General features: G+C 39.0%; 1 protein-coding gene across 4 annotated transcripts in view; it reads left to right on the forward strand.

The window, feature by feature from the left end:
- sdk2b (sidekick cell adhesion molecule 2b) overlaps positions 1-17,237 on the forward strand; it is a 223,279-nt gene that overhangs the window by 144,744 nt on the left and 61,298 nt on the right. For all 4 annotated transcript variants that reach the window (XM_077550843.1, XM_077550845.1, XM_077550846.1 and 1 more), the window contains exon 2: positions 7,283-7,442. In XM_077550843.1, coding sequence (XP_077406969.1) covers positions 7,283-7,442 — 160 coding nt within the window. The remainder of the gene's footprint in view (positions 1-7,282; positions 7,443-17,237) is intronic.

Raw genomic sequence — 17,237 nt, forward strand, 5'->3', positions numbered from 1 at the left:
GGAAGTTTTCGAAGAAGACTCCATTGATTTTGGATGAAGTTGTGCCGATGTGAACAAAAGACTTTTTGGACAGGAAGTCGTGACCTGTCTGCCTAAATCAGGAATATACAATTGGAAATTCGGTTTCATTTAGCAACGTGATATTTGGTAGGCATGTCTATCATGAGGAGCCCCACAAAAAAAAAAGTCTCAAGAAGGAGTCATGCCTGAAAAGACACAGAAAGTTTGTCATGGTGCTTTGAAGAAGCCATATTAGCCATTTTCTGGAATCCTTTAAAGGTCAACATTTTTTCCCTGTTGTTGTCTGACTGCTACCAAATTTGAAATTGGGACTTTTAAAAATTCTTCATTGTTTTGGTTTCCTCATTGTCTTACAGCTTGCGTGCGGATGTGTGCATGCGTTTGTGTAGCATTCTGCAGTTGTCATTGTGGTGGTTTTATTGAAAGATTTGTTGTTGATCCAGCGCTCACGGGCGTCATTGTGTCCCACAATGCATGAATTCAGAGGGAAAAAGCGGCAGCTTATTATGCTCAATATGCTGCACTCGGCACTCCATCACTGTACTATTTTTTTTTGCCCGCCTTTATGGGTCGTTTGGGAAATTAAATGAGCTTGAACACTGAATCATATAAGAGAAAGAAGAAAAAAAAAGAAGACAATTACGGTGAAATGAATGGAGCATTGATTGGTTTACTTTGCTATACAATCACTTTTATTTTCTTTCACTTCTCGCTGTCTCTTTTATAGCATTGGCTGTTGAGCTCAGTGTGTTAATGTTTGCACGTGTCTGTGTGTGTGTGCAGGAAAAAGGTGAGAGTGTAGCATATCGTTACTAAAGGTTAGCTCGCAGATTTACGCATCACCCTTCAGCCTTTTTTTTATTTTTATTTTTTACATTTGAGCTACTTCGATTGAATGTCCCTGCCGGCCCTAAAATATAACCCGAGTATTTTTTTTCCCTTGAATGCTTTGAAGCCAGCTGCGTACGGTTCACATTGATTTTCACTTATTTTCATTTAGTGTCCCCAACCAACCTCAGCAGCAAAATATAACCTGTAACAACCCTATTTTATACATTCAGTTTCTATATACACATCTACAACCCCTATCAGTTTTTTTTTAAATTAGAAATAATGAAATGCTAACATGCTAACAGTTGGTATGCTCAAGGCCAATTAAAAATTTTACATTTCGGTTTGTAATTAGGTACTTCCTTTTTTTTTTTTTTTTGCGAGAATTTGTGCCAATAAATTAACAGTTGGCATCTTAGCAAAGAGCAAAGTAGCAATCTGAGTACAAAAGTAGTAATGCAGATTGATAATAATTTTGTATTATGCCTTTTAATTGGGTAACATTTTTTGAGTGGTGAGGCCGATTGTTTTTTGTTTTGTTTTTTACATTGTGTCTTGCATGGGGTGTGAGTACAGAAAGCTCTAAGGTAGATTGGTTAGTATTTTACGCCATTCGCTTTTGTATGGCAATATTTAAAATAAGACTTGAAAAATGCTAACATGCAAACCGTTGACATGCTAACATGCAGCAAGATGTCCAAAAAGCGCTGAAGCATATTATTTTGGGCTCTGTAATTGGGTACTATAACTAATAAGAACTGATCAAATGCTAACATGCTAGCAGTTGGTATGCTAACAAACAGAAATGTAGGAAACTCACTTCACAAAGCGGTAAGATGAGAGGTGATAAGCGCTTTGCATTGCCCGTCTAATCAGACTCCATTTCCAATGAGAATTGTTTGAAATGATAACACAACAAGTATTTTATATGCTAACATGTAACAAATGACACTTGTTTAATGCTAACATTTTATGCTAACATGAGTACAGAGAAAAAAAAAAGATTTTACATCCAGTCCTCTTCTGAGGTAGGCTACTGTTTCAACAAACCAACGCCAAATAAATGCTAACATGCTAACATTTAATATACTAACTCAACTAAATTGCACATTTTGCTCTTTGGTGGAGAAAGAAAAACATGCTAACGTCTGTTGCACCTGCAGTGTGCAGAGATGAAGGCTTCCAACTACTGAACTTGTAACTTGTGAGGTGAAAAGAGACAAGCAAAGTTAGTGATTAGCTGCCAGGCTGCGCTCCTCCGGGGAAGGTCAGAAAACCTCGCTGGAGAAGAGCCCAAAGCGTGTGCGTGGCGAGCTGGCATGTACATCATCAACTGGCCTCACTATGAGCGTCTCTGTGGGTCGAGCCAAACATCAGCGAAAGCATGTAAACTTTAATGCTGACAGGCATCAAAAAAACATTACCCAACATGCTTTGCAACCTTTACTTGCTGATAACAGCTGTTTTGTACCACACAACATAGCAAAATAACAGTGATGATGGCGGAGTTATGTTCTTAGATTGCTTGCTGTATGTTAGCATAACATCAATTCTGAATATATAAAAAAAAAAAATAGTACCCGACTACAGGGCGTAATATAAAATCCTCCTCATTCTGCCTGAGCGCTTTCTGTGCTCAGGTTACTAACTTGCTATTTGTTAGCATACTTACCGCTTGAATGTTACTATTCGTATACTAAGTGTTAGCATGTTTCTTGAATTATTATTTGAACAAGTGACTACTGAGCCTGATGTAAGATTGCTCATCAATCTGCCTGAGTGCTTTTTTGCCAACATAGTGTGCGTGTTTGTGTCCGCATTTTGTAGCATAAAACTTTCACTTTGTTAGCTTTTGTTGTTGATGTGTTCTGACTGGAGGCCAATCATTTCACATGGCAGCTTACTGCCAGTTTGTCTTTATCATTTATGCATGACTTCAGATTTTTTTTTAAATATATTTTTGCCCTCACCTGTACTCAAGATGGCCTTGGGATGTATTTTCTTTTTCTTTTTCTTTTTCTCCCCTTTTTTTCTTAAAGAACAGCAAACATTAAACAGATGGCGAGGCAGTCCGGGTGAGTTGTACTGAATTAATCACAACATTTTTAGCATGTATTTGCGGAGCGTGTCTTACGTGTCAGCCTTTTCAAACATCAAAATGTACCTTTTTTGGCTGTGTTGGCTTTTAACGCGTCAATGCGCACATAAGCGGCGGCTTTCCAGCACTTCCCCAAATGGGAGCGATGGTCCTCTCGGGGCCCGTCGCTCCCGGACAAAGCATTCATTTTTCAGCTGCAGCCTAGGGGGGCCACCGCACACGTCCTTAAAACGTTAGCATCTTAACAGTCGATTAGCAACCTCTGTACACAGGTGGCTTTTTTTCTTTATGTTAGCATATCAACTTCTTTTACGTTAGGCCACATTTTTACAGCCAGTTTGGAGAAAAGTCATACAAATAGACTCATTATTTTCCTAAATTAATTCTTGACGAATTCTCACCAGAGGGCAAACATTTGTACCTGCCGCTGTTCTCGTTAATGAGCTTTAATTGACTGAGGCCGCACACGTACACACACTTCCACGCACACCGTTGCCCCCGGGAGTGTCCTCTGGCTCGAGCGACGCCCTATATGCAAATGAGCAGCCCCATTATACACTAATTGCTTGCTGCCACTGCACGGGAATCTGGCGAAGGGGTCTGGCGTTGGACGTAGGCGTGTTGAGTCGCGTCAGTGAAGTCGAGGGTCTTTCTTTGGGGGCGGTCGCCTCAACTGGCAGCTCAGGTGTCCTGATGGAACCTTGGAGTATTGTGACTGTGACTACAGCCTAATGTGCATTAATTATACACTCAGCCGCCTAAACCTGTTAATGATATGAGATGTGAGGCCATCGTCACGTCAGTTGCCACAGCTCCACATATGGTACGTCCGCTGCCATGTCCGCCTGATGCTCGTCTGCTGCCGCCGTGTCCTCAGGTGCCACATCTGCTTCCACAATGCCCGCCTGACAGACACTAATGCTACTTCTGTGGCCACAACATCCACTAGTTCCTCATCTGCTGCTCCGACATCACACGCCAAATCTACCCGCGTCGGGTCTGCTGCCATCTTGTCTGCCAGTGACACATCTGCTGCCTCAACTTCCGCCGGCACATCCGCGAATGCCACATCTTCTGCCACGATATCTGCCGCCATATCCACCCACGTCACGTCTGCCACCATCTCATCCACCAATGGGACAAGCAACCAGGACTACTAAGGCAGCTTAATAGGAAACCTACTACTAATACCCCCCCACCCCCAATGGGATGACCATGTTGGACAAAACATTACGTACCTCGCGGATTGTTGTCTGTACGCTTCCCCAATCGAGCGGCCATATTTGCCAAACCATTAGGTACACCCCAGATTCTTGACTGGACAAAACATTAGGTCCACCCCGGATTTCTGTCTCAAGGCTTCTTCAATGGGGCAACCGTATTGGACAAAACATTAGGTACCCCACCATGGATTGTTGTCTGTAGTCTTCCCCAATTGAGCGGCCATATTTGTCAAAACATTAGGGAAGACCCCAGATTCTTGTCTGCAGGCCTCCCTACTGGGACGGCGATGTTGGACAAAACACTAGGTAGACCCCTGATTCTTGTCTGTAGGCTTCTTCAATTGGGCGGCCATATTGGACAAAACATTAGGCACACCCCGGATTGTTGTCTGTAGGTTTCCCCAATTGAGCGGCCATATTTGCCAAAACATTAGGGAAGACCCCAGATTCTTGTCTGCAGGCCTCCCTACTGGGACGGCGATGTTGGACAAAACACTAGGTAGACCCCCGATTCTTTTTTTCTTTTTTTTTCTTAGAGCTCAGTATTGTTCATTCGATTTGACATCATCATTGCTCTCCTTTTTTTTTTAAAAAAAAATGTTTTTTTAGACCCCCGATTCTTGTCTGTAGGCTTCTTCAATTGGGCGGCAATATTGGACAAAACATTAGGTACAACCCGGATTGTTGTCTGGAGGCTTCTTCAATGGGGCGACCATATTAGCCAAAATAATAGGTACACCCAGATTCCTTTCTGTAGGCATCCCATGTGGCTTTCCAACTCGCAAGAGTCAGCAGTCCCATTCAAGATTTCCACAGGAATTTTCTAGTACTTGTCTGTTTGTAAAGACTCATAAAAGTCTGAAATATAGCAGGGAGACGAAAAATGATCCCCAATATAGCGGTAGTTCGCTGCATCCCAAAAAAATACCGGTGGTCACAATACAGGGTAAACGCCTCCCCTCTAGTGTACAGTACTCTAGGCACCCATTACACGACACTACACTCAGCTCTTAAGTAGTATTCCTTACAGTCTATAACTTGTAATGGACTTCCTAATCAGCGCAACCAGTGCAGATACTCATCAGTGATCAATGATGTCGTTGGCCTGGTGGTGGACGCCTTCCCTCGTGTCCCTGCACTTGCTCTCTTGCATTTTTTCCCCTCCTTTTTCCCGTATCGTTATAAATATGTATCCACTTGCCACAAGTCAGACCTGAAGTGAAGTGTCAGCTGGTGAATATGCATGACAGTTATGAATATTTATTGTTGACTTATTGAGATGTGTCATGGACTCTTGAAGGGCAACATATGCCTTCACTTCCTCTGTGCCTCGGTGTTTATCTTAGACAGTTTTTTTTTTCCTTCAAAATTGCATATATTATAAACCTGTTTCCAACTTAAGGGTTTCATGGTCACGAATTCAACGAGTGTAAATATGTAAAGGGAATGGACCAGAACAAGCTGCATTTAGATTTATATTTCCTGGTGAAGAAGTATGGGGCTCATTCCTCATGCCAACGTTGTGAACAGTAAATAATTGTATGTTTGTGATCTTATAGTGGCTCATGTTTAGTGTTAGTCCGAAAGAAATCTTTGCATAGTGGACCCTCCCCATCATTTTAATATAAATATTTGTATTTATTAAATCTTTTGGGATAATAAATAACGTGGTGGTAACTTGATCATTAATGGTGATGAATATTTTCTTTAAAAAATATATAAAAAAAAAATATATATATTTCTTTGAATATCTATATATATATATATATATATTTTTTTTTAACAGAAATACATGCAAAAAATTAAAATGATGATTTTGGATATTTAATTTATTTATTAAAAAAAAATAAAAAAGTAAAGTAAAGAAAACCATGTGTAGACGAAAACAAGCATTCACTTTATGATGAATTATTCAGTGCGAAAAAAAAGGTGTTTATAATCTATAAGATCTATTATGTGAGCTTTTTGATGCTGCTGACTGTATATCATCACAATAATAAGCCATAATGCACAGCCGTGCCTCGGCACACTGCGACAGTAATAAATAGACTTCTCACTTTGACACATTGATTTTAAATTGGAGTAAAAAATATGTAAGTGATTGCTCTCCCTCGCTTACATTCTCTTTACTGTTATTTCATTTTTCCCAACTCGCTCACGGCGCGCCATCTCGGCTTCTATCGCCCCCTACCCCCCCCCCCCTCCTCCTCGTCCTCCTCCACCCACTCCGAGCTTGTCACACCAAAGTGCCGGAGCAAAATATAAGCACAATAGATCATCCTGACAGTTTAATTTCGCGCGCTTGATTATCAGTCAATTTGATAATTATATCATGCAGCCATCCAATTAATGGCTTCTATATTTACAATGATCATCAAGTGAGCTCTCTGCGGCGTTGCCGTCGTTCATCAGTGCTGAGATATGAGCATCTCCGGGGAGCTTTGTGGAGCTTATAATTGTAATATTGTGATATCGAGATATTAAAAGCAGCATATCTGTTTAAAAAAAAAAAGAGTCTGGTTTTGATTTGCATTCGTACAGTTCTAGCACCCACTGGTGGCTAGTTTTTTCATGCAGTTGATATGCATTGCTGTTATTTAGAAAAGCACAATATTGTGTTTTTTTTTGTATGAACTCTTTTTTTTTTTATATATCTCCAACCTCTCCACAATATTGTGATAATTGTCTAATCGTGATGTTTGGATATCGTTACATTTCTAATATTTATGTAAATACCTTAAATATATTATTTTGAAGGCACAAAGTAACTCAATATTTCACATAATTAAACAGTTTGAAAAAAAGAAAATTAAATAATTAAATAAAAAGTAGCTCTCTAAAATTTCTAAAATAACGTAGAGTAAAATTGATTAAATTTTTTTGGGGTATTTTGGATTTTAAAGAATTGCAGCATAACAGCTAAATGCTGCTTCACCATGTTTGCTTTGAACTATTTTAAGGAAGTGCAGTACCAATAGTTCTGCCACAAAAAACACGCTTCCGAATGCTCTGACTTCATCTGAAGAGCCCGTGTTCTGAATTCATTTTTGCCCATCCTTTTAAAAATGAGCAGTCATGCTGGATTTCGTGTCTTTCCTCTCCATCGCAGACGACGTGCCTCCGTACTTCAAAACGGAGCCGGTGCGCAGTCAGCTGCATTTGGAGCGCAACCGGCTGGTGCTGACCTGCATGGCCGAGGGCAGCTGGCCTCTGGAGTTCAAGTGGATCCACAACAGCACCGAGCTGACCCGCTTCTCTCTGGAGTACAGGTGAATAATTTGGCTACATTATCAATGTGTACCTGTACTTACAAGGATTGTTTGGGAAAATGCAAGGTTGTTTGCCTTTGGTTGACTATTGGATAAGTGCTTCCGTCACGTCCAGCTGTTACGTCTCTCATCTGCTGTGAATACACGTGTGCGGGACGAATTCATGATGCGTTCAAGACCATCTCAGAACAGCGTGCAATGGGCATGTGATAAAGAAATGTAATTGTTTTAAAAGTTTTGAAGCTGTGGGAGGACAGGTGATGGGGACCTAGTGGACATATGTAAAAAAAAAAATGGGTCACACAAATGTCAGCCATCTCTTTTGGGGACCCCTTATGTTCGGGGTCTAGTTAATTGCCTGCGCCATTTTAGCACCTCTGCCCACACCAACTTATATAGTCCACTATTTCAAAATCCCTCTATAGATATTAGAGAATAGGGAATGATTATGAAGACATCCTTTGCGTTATTTGGGGCAGTTTTAATTACACTGGTTCACGGTTACTATGCAGTGAAAGGATGTAATTATGTTTCCACATCCAGAAAATAAAAATGACCCATAAGGAGTTTGGATGATTCTGCACCATTTTTTAGCACATAAAAAGATTTTTATACACAAAGTTGCTTGTGTTATTATTATTAATGCCACCATTGTAGTCTAAATCATTTTAAATCCATTAGTTTTGGAAGTTAAAAAGTTTTTTTTTTTTTTTTACTTTATTCATTTCATGATGCACCCCAGCATGGCAACACTGTATACATCAGGGGTGTCAAACATATGGCATGTGGCCCGTAAGGGGGTTCAATCTGGCCCATCAAGATAGAACACAAACTGCAGTTTTTCCCTCAAATGAACTGTTGTTGCTAATTTTGTCCATTTGAGGGTGCACTGACAACCACTTAACATCAACCCGGCCATTTTCACTGAAGCAACCCCCTTCGCTCCCAGCTGTTTTACTGGCCCACAGAAAATTGTGTTCGATTTCTATGAAAACATGGAACCTACCAAAAGAAAAATTTGAGTTTCTTCTTTCATCAGGAAAAAAAAGTACATTTGTATCTGTTTCCGTTTTGCAGCAATTAGCATAAGAATATAGCTAAGTTTCATCACTATTCACAAATCTGTTTAAAACAGTGGGAGAAAGAGCTTTTTGCAACATGGCCCTGGTGGATCTTTTATACTCTTCTGCCCCTGATGGCTGTTTTTTTTAATAACTACCATTGCTTTAAGAGGCTGCATCAACTTCTTCTCTATGCTCTAGCATTTTTTAAAAAATAATAATAAATAAACATATAAATACGTTTTTGGGACCACTGCAATGCTTAAAATATAACTTTTTATACATTTTGGGGAGCAAATGAGTTAAATGACATTCTGAAATGTGTGTGTTACTTTAAATATTTTCAGAATGTATGTGTGTAATTATTCGCACTGAAAAAATTAGTTATTTTTGACCTGCCGTTATCTATAGCTTATTAAGCCAAGGGCAAACTGGTCCAGCCCACTTTAAGATCAAATTCAGGTGAAAGTGGCCCCTGAATTCAAATGAGTTTGACACTCCTGCATATTCAGAAAGGTTGGCGCCAGCACACTACAAACACACTTTGCAATCTAAAGTCAAATGACTTATTCTCTTTGACGATGCAATGTTAAAGGATCATCAAACATGATATTTCTTTTGATTTCCTGAAAAGTGATGCTTTTTGGTGATGCAATTCCACCCAACTGCAGCGATTTGCTACACAGATATATGACGGCAAATTGTGAAACATTGGCATTTTGCTCACCGCATGTGGGCGGGACAAAGTTTGATGGCACAAATCTCAAATGGCCGTTTTACATCATGTTCCCAGTGGCCACGACAATCACATCTCAGGCCATTTGAGGGTCTTTTGAGCATGTCGGCAAAATTCGATGACTTTAGTGCACGGTTCACATTTGATACAAGATAATGTCATTTTTTTCTACATTTCAATGAAGCTTAAAAAGCTTATTAATGTCCCCATTACAGTATGTTAAGTACATTATACGCACTACAATAAGAGCTATTGCTGCTTGTGCTGTTCCTCTTTTGCTTCTCTGCTTTGCCCTCCTGACACCGCTATCATTCTCTCACATAGCATGCTAAATGTGTGTGTCTTTTTGTGTATGCGTGTGTGCGCATGAGGTGGTGGGGTTGGCAGATAAAGCGTCTTTAGCGGTAACTGGAAGATTGTTATCATGCAGCCAACACGGCCTTATCTCACCAAGCGACGTGTGTGTGTGTATATACGCTGCATGTTTGCGTTTGTGCAGCACGCACACATACACACACACACAGTGCTGATCATACAGTATAAGTGAAGGCGGAAAAAAAGAAGGATGCCAGCCTGGGCGAGTTGATGATGTCTTGCAGATCTCCAGAGGATGATAAGAGCAGAGTGACACGCGAGTGTGAGAAGAAGTGGTCAGGGCGTACTGGAGAGGCGAGCGCACGACGCACTCTTGTGTGGATGAGTCACACGGCATCATGTCCAGAAGAAGAAACAGATAATGATGTCGTGATGTAGCAGCATGTGGCACTGTGTTTGGTCCCTAAACAATTACATGTTTGTGATCTTGAGAAGGCGCGTGTTGATGTAACTGGGAGAGCCGCGGATGTGATCGTCAGATGACCTTGCCTACTTCATTCTGAGCATCGGCCTAATGCAGGTGAAGGCGGCCACAGTATGTCGGCTGAAATAGTATCTTTTCTCTTGGGATTTGGTGACGCAGCATGTGGCTCACTTTTATGGAGGACCAAACTGCCCAAAATTAAAAATAGATAAATAAAAAACGGATCTAAAGAATGCAATTCAAAAATAAAAATAACTATAAATGAAAATGAAAACAAATAAGTAAAAATAAATACTAAAATAAAAAAACGGGATTCAAACCGATTTGACCATTGAAAGGCAGTTCAATCCAACCCAAGTCACGCTTAGGACCGCCCCCTCATTTAACATTTCGTGCTGACATTATCTGCAGCATGAAATAAATACATGTGAGAACAAAGCATTTTTATGTATTGATTAATATTGATTTCTATTTATATATTTATTTTTGTATTTATTTCCACATTTATTTTTAGATTTATTTTTTGAATCTCAGTTTATATTTGTGTATTTATTTTTATTTATTTGATTTTTTGTTGTTTTTACTTCTATTCATATAATTTTTTTTAATTCGATTTTTTATTTAATTAAAAAGTTTTTTACATCCATTTTTATTTGAACTTTTATTCATTTATTAATTTATTTATTTTTCATTTTGGCAGTCTTATCATTGTACACGCAATCCCAAATAGCGTTCCGTCAGGCTTGCATACTGCACTCCACGTGTCACCCCTATACAATGTCTTGCAAGATATACACTTAGTAAAAAGCCAACTTTTGATTTTCCTCAGCGTTACCGTAGTAACAGCCTTTATGAATTAGACGAGATTGCCTTAAGTTGCGGCCAACGAGCGCTCACATCAGTAGTCAGGTATCACAACAGGAACTGAGTGTGATCTATCACTCAGTATTGTCGGTAGTGCACTTGTTATGCAGCAGATGAAAGTTGGCTGATAGAACTTTTTCCTTTTTTTTTTTTTTTTCGGGCACCATCCTTGCTGACAGCATTTCCTTTGATCCATATTTCAAACCGCTCTGTTCCAAATTCATGCGACGACGGCTTTTTTAAGTCGAGGGGGAGAGCAATGGGAAAAAAAGCAGTTTTTTTTTTTAAAGAGTATTTGAGTGATGCTGTCTGTGAGTGCTGAGAGCTGTTTTAAATACGGACAGCTTGTGACGTGACCTTGTATTTTAGTCAGTCAGCTAATCAATAGCACCAGGTGGCATCTCAATGCTATGTAAAAGGTAGGGCGAAATTGTTTTGGTCAGAATCTTGCACTGTTGTCGAGCAAAACTCAACTGAGTTTGTGAGTTGAAATTGTTACTTGGAACTAAGCACGAGGTCTTCCAACGACAACAGCGGTCACACTTCTGCTCACCATCATTTTCATTGCAAACATCCGATTGCTACTCGAAACTGAGCGCACAAAAATAACCTCGGTGACGAGCCACATGCTTTTTCTCATTATAATCTGAACACATGTAGCACAATGACAAAGTCGGCATAAGGTGGTGGAATGTCGCTGAATCTAATCAATGCAGCGGCAAAATGAAATTGCGTGACATTGAAGACGTGACAGCTCCCCAGACTTGACTTTTTATCGGGACGACGTCCATTCCCGCCACCGCCGTCTACTTTTTGAAACGTGTAAATTAGTTCTGGCCGGCAGTACAATCGCAACAAAAACGGGATGCTTCGCTTTTTTTCCCCTGCTTTAATCGAGTGGGAACAAGCGTGACAATGCGACTGACACTTTGACCGCGCTCGTAATAGGGAGTCGCTTGCCGTTTGATTGATCCGCGCTGAATGAATCAAACTCGCGGAGATAGATTTGTCACCAACATATTACCAAGAAGCCGTCTCCTCGCACGCGAATTCACCTGACATCCGTTGCGAATATTTTGCAGATGTTGTAATTTCATGGTTGCTCTGAGCAAATTAAAGCAAGCACAAATATATATATATATATATATATACAGTATATATATATATATGTATATATATGTATATATATATATATATATATATATATATATATATATATATATATATATATATATATATATATATATATATATTTGCAATTACCCGAGTAGAGGAACGACATATCTTGGAGCGTAACGGGAGATGATGGACAAAAATTAGGTCTTTTGCAAAATATTGGGTTGAGAAAGAACCCAATTTACATTAGTGTCAAGATGGTCCAATGTGCACCCTAGTTTGTGACCATTTTGTGCTTAAGACAGATTGAAATTTAAGTTCATCATACACATTTTTTATTCAATCATTAATTTTTATTTTCTTTGTATTTACTGCATATGGCTGTCCCTTGAATTATTTTTGTACAGTACAGTTATTCACTCCACGTCTCTGGTAAACTAAAAACGATGACAATAAAAAAAAAAAAATATATATATATATATATATATATATATATATATATATATATTTTTTTTTTTTTTTTTTTTTTTTTACGGCACTATACAATTCACACCCCTATTATATATACACATATATATATATATGTGTATATATAATAGGGGTGTGAATTGTATAGTGCCGATTCATAGCTCACGATTCCATTCGATGTCGATTAATCCCAATACAAATCTATAAATTGATTATTGCAAAAAAAATATATATATTATTTTACTCAAATTTAGAAAATACTAATGACTAAACTTGTACATGTACAATGTAAGATTTGTATGGAAATGTATTCATTTATCTGAAACTTCAGGCTTATAACTGAGCCACTGTATTTAACAAACAGGTTGCAGTTTGTTTCATGTTGCACTGAAATAAAAATATTAAGGCTTAATGTTCCATTAATATAACATTCTTTTCTTCCATGCTTGAAGTGTGAACCCTAACCTTAAGTAAGACATTATTGTTGAATATTTCCATCAAAAAGTGATAAAAATCGATTCGGCCACATATCGAATCGATTCGAAAATTGCGCACTGTAATATCGCGATATATTACTGAATAGATTTTTTCTAACAACCCTAATATATATATATATATCAAATCAGCCAGGTTGCAGCAACTATAAGATCAGCCAGTATCACGCGAGGATCTTGTTGCAAAAGAAGAGACGGAGGAAGTGTAGGTTGGGACTGTCGTCTGTCACTAGCGTGGTGTACTCGTGCGCAAGCCGCAAAGAGGAAGTAGAAAATAAGCGAAGGGCAGAACAAAACAGTTAACCCTGGAGGGAGATAAAAAAAAAAAAGCATCCTCCTCGGCTCATCAAAGCATGACGGCGGCGATGGAGTTGCTGCACGTCAAGGAATGACGCTTCATTCGTCGAGCAAACGCGACTAGCGATGGGATTCACGGCTCGTTTCGCCGGTCACATCGACCTCCTGAGCTGGAGTCAGACCAGCCAATTGCTGTTATTTTGTTAACAAAAGCACTTTCAGGAATGTTGTTTTAGAGCAGGAAAAGACTATTTACATGCTTGAGTTGTCACAAAAGAAAAAATAGTCAAGTCCAAATTGAAATGTTTGTTTTACAAACAGCTCATTTTTCAACACTGATAAAACTAAAGAACGGAAAAAGATAGAAATACACTTTATTTTCTGCTGAAAGAAGAGAGTCCAATCTTTCTTTTGGTAGGTTCCATCTTTATATAGCAATAGAACACCATATGATGTGGGCCTTGCAAGATCAGCCAAAATCCAGTAAAACAGTATTGAAGGGGGTTGAGCCAAAGAAAATGGCTGGGATTCAAGAGAACCTAAAAAGTTACATTGAATTGTAATCCACAATAGGTGTTTTTAGAGGGAAGACGGAAACAGTCACTCGTGCTCTTTAAATTGCTTTAGTAAATGAACAGTAAACACCAGAATTCCTGTTGCAAGTAAATGAGCGAGAATGGTGACATAACGGTGAGCAGTTATGAGCATATTTACTCCACCAGACGCGGTGGAAAAGTGTGACCTTTTCCCGATCTACTTTCGTTGACAAGTTAATCCAAACAATGGCCAAACACGCAGCTGATAGGTAGCCGTGATTCGGCATTATCTTCCAAGATGAAGGTCTGATGACAAGAGAAGTTGGACATTTCCGCAATTTACATTTGCTGACTTTCGAGATGCTCCGAGAAACCGCGCCGTCTTGATATCTTCCCTCTGCAATGCAGTCAGTGTATGCTTAATGATTCCAAAGTTCACCAAATTCATGACAATTTGTATTTTGCCGGCTTTGAAAATGATCAAAGGCAACCACGAATAAAGATGTCTTCGTGCAACCCCCGAGGAAAAGAGTGAGCAGACGCCTTGCGATTTAAAAGTATGTTGTGGCAAACGGGATGCTCTCACTTACTGAAAGCAATCCATTAAGGTCGCCCGGCCAAAGAGATACTGGCTGGTCCAAAAACCCCCCACCCCCTCGCGACACCACCCCCCGTAACCCCGTGTCTACGCCATGAAGTGATTTAAGCGCACAAACATGTGAGTGGGGCAAGTTTTTTTCCCCACTGCTAATTGGATGTTGCTGGCCACTCTTTGGCCTCCTCATAGCGAGGCCACCGCTCATCTCGTTTAACGAGCCACAATAACAACACTATCGATGTCAGCGCACTGGAAAAAAATACATTGACTTTTTCAAATAAGATACTTTTACACAGACGTGCTGTTTTGAGATATTTAGCAAGGACAAAAAGAAGACTATTTTTAATGACATGAACATTCATGCGTGTATTCAATGCAGCTAAGTTTGTACTTATTGTCATAAGTTATCATTAAATGAAAAAAACGAGTGATTATTGATCGTAAGTTGTGTTGGAAGTCACAAATAGAATACACAAAACAAATAGCTAAATCAGAGGCTGTTCTTCATAGAGTAAAGAATTTCCTAAATAAGAAAGGTCTTCGAACTGTGTGTTAATTTTGAGTTAATAAAAAAAAAAACAACACATAATTAATGAATGCTCCTTACTTGGAAAGTCTGCACTGGGGGAATTCCAGTCGCAACGCAGCAGACACGTCCACGTAAAAATTTTGCACTAATAAACTTAATAATAATTATTATATTTTTGAAGACTGGCATCAAGTTGTATTTTACAATTTTAAAAATGTGCGGAATTTCACAAGTTACTTCATGTTAAATTAGATAACTCTTAATATGAAAAGAAAAATGCACTGAGCTGTCACAAATGTCTTACAAATGCAATTATGCCATCTAGTGGTAGATAAATGACCTCAACACATATCAATATCACACTCAACTTTATGAATTATTATAAAATTACTGTATCAATGACTAAAAGATGCAGCCATATTTCTATTAGCTTAACATACATTTAGAACAGATGTACAATTTGCGACTAATCGTGTGCTAACTATTGAAGTTGTGCGATTAATTACGATATAAAAAATATATATCGCATGACACCCCTAAAAATAATTAATGCTAATGGTGCCATTGATAAAATGTAAAATAGTTAGGAATTATAATGTGAGTGTTGTATTTATTTATTTTGTTGTGTTGTAATTTTAGGTGATTCATTGGACTTTATAGGATTCTTCAGCCTATTCATTTTTCAGTTATAAATTGCCGGGGGGTTTTCTGTGTAATGTATGGAACCGAAATAAACCATTCATTCAAAAAAGAAGAAAATTGAGTTGCTCTGCGTAAAATGGCCTTAATTCCCAAATGGTGAATAGTGCATTTTTGTGAAAGCACCAGAATTAAAGCTGGCGTTTCGCCTCAGAAGCTGGGAGGTTTGCAGCTCACCTTTGTGGCTCTGTTTCACACAGCCCAATAACACGGGGCAGACCAACACTTTCACGGGCTGTGTAAAGGGGACTGAATGAAGTTGTCAAGTTAAACTTTTGCTGCTGTCTTTATTCAAGTAGTTGTAATGAAAAAGCATGTATGTAAAAATTGGCTTTTGTTTGTGATCAAGATGCAGCTCAATGTTTCATATAAGCGGAGATTGGTTAGATTTGTGAATACAAATAAAAGGAAATTATAACAAAATGCTATCAATTGCTGACCACAAACGTATTTGGAAACAGGATGATCAAAATAACCGTGAGCAATAAACCACATGCTGCTTCACCAATACATTCATTACATCACACATGGAAAAAACTTTTGATTAACACATCAACTGTATCACACTTGTACAAAAAGGTTCACCACCTTTTAGCAAATTGTTTACCTGTAACGGTGCTAAAAAAAAAAAAACAACCATGGCTAATTAGCACCATGCTAATTATCTGAATACATGTAGCAGCCTGTTTCTGGTCTATTCCCACGGCAGTAGCCAAGGTACATGTAGACGTATACTTTACAACGACGGTCAATTCGATTGCAGTGTCTTGAGCAGCATTCCCTAAATTGTCCTCCTCTGTCATCTTTCCATCACTTCCACACCTTCGTCCTCCTTCACACATCCTCTCATCACAGCTCCGGAGTGGGGACTAATAAGCGGATGTGACGGCGTGCGCGGAGCGCCGGAACATCGATCAATCTCTGTCTCGCGCCGTCATCTCCCGCTGACTGGGCCCTATCACCTGCCCGTCCCCTCCATCTTCCCTCCCCCGCCTCCTACCGTCCCTCCCGCCGATCCCGCCACCTGCCGCCCGCTCAGCAAAGGTTAATTGTATTCATTATGAGGGAAGTGAAAAGTGAGCTTCTGAAGTCACCCTGAAGGCAGGAAGCGGCGGCCGGCCTTGGCGAGGTTAAACCAGGGTTATTATAGTTTTGGGATTTTCATTTGAGTTCGTTTTTATTTCATTTAGACCTTATTTGTATTTTTTTTTTTTACTTTTAATTAGTTTTTGAGGTGATTCTGTTAGTTTTTATTAATTTTAGTTATTAAAAAAAAAGAAGCTTAATTTTAGTTTAGTTAGTTTCAGTATTAGTTTTTTTTTAATGTGTATTACTTATAAATATATAAACAAAGTAATGCATTTCTTACCTCAACTTAGTTAAAAGGAATCCCGACTGTCATGACAAATTTGCTTTATATTATTTATTTGGTTGTTACTAACATAACTATGAGATTTATTTTTCAAAAATCATTTCCAGTTTAATATATTTTGCTGAAACTTTATGTGGACGTACGCCGCCATTATTTCCGTGCATAGTGACGTAGAATGGCGGTAGGAAGCAAGGTAAGCCTCCGTAGCGTTCCTAAAGGGACGATC

This window comes from Vanacampus margaritifer, chromosome 18, assembly GCF_051991255.1.
Source record: "Vanacampus margaritifer isolate UIUO_Vmar chromosome 18, RoL_Vmar_1.0, whole genome shotgun sequence".
Taxonomy (NCBI): Eukaryota; Metazoa; Chordata; class Actinopteri; order Syngnathiformes; family Syngnathidae; genus Vanacampus; species Vanacampus margaritifer.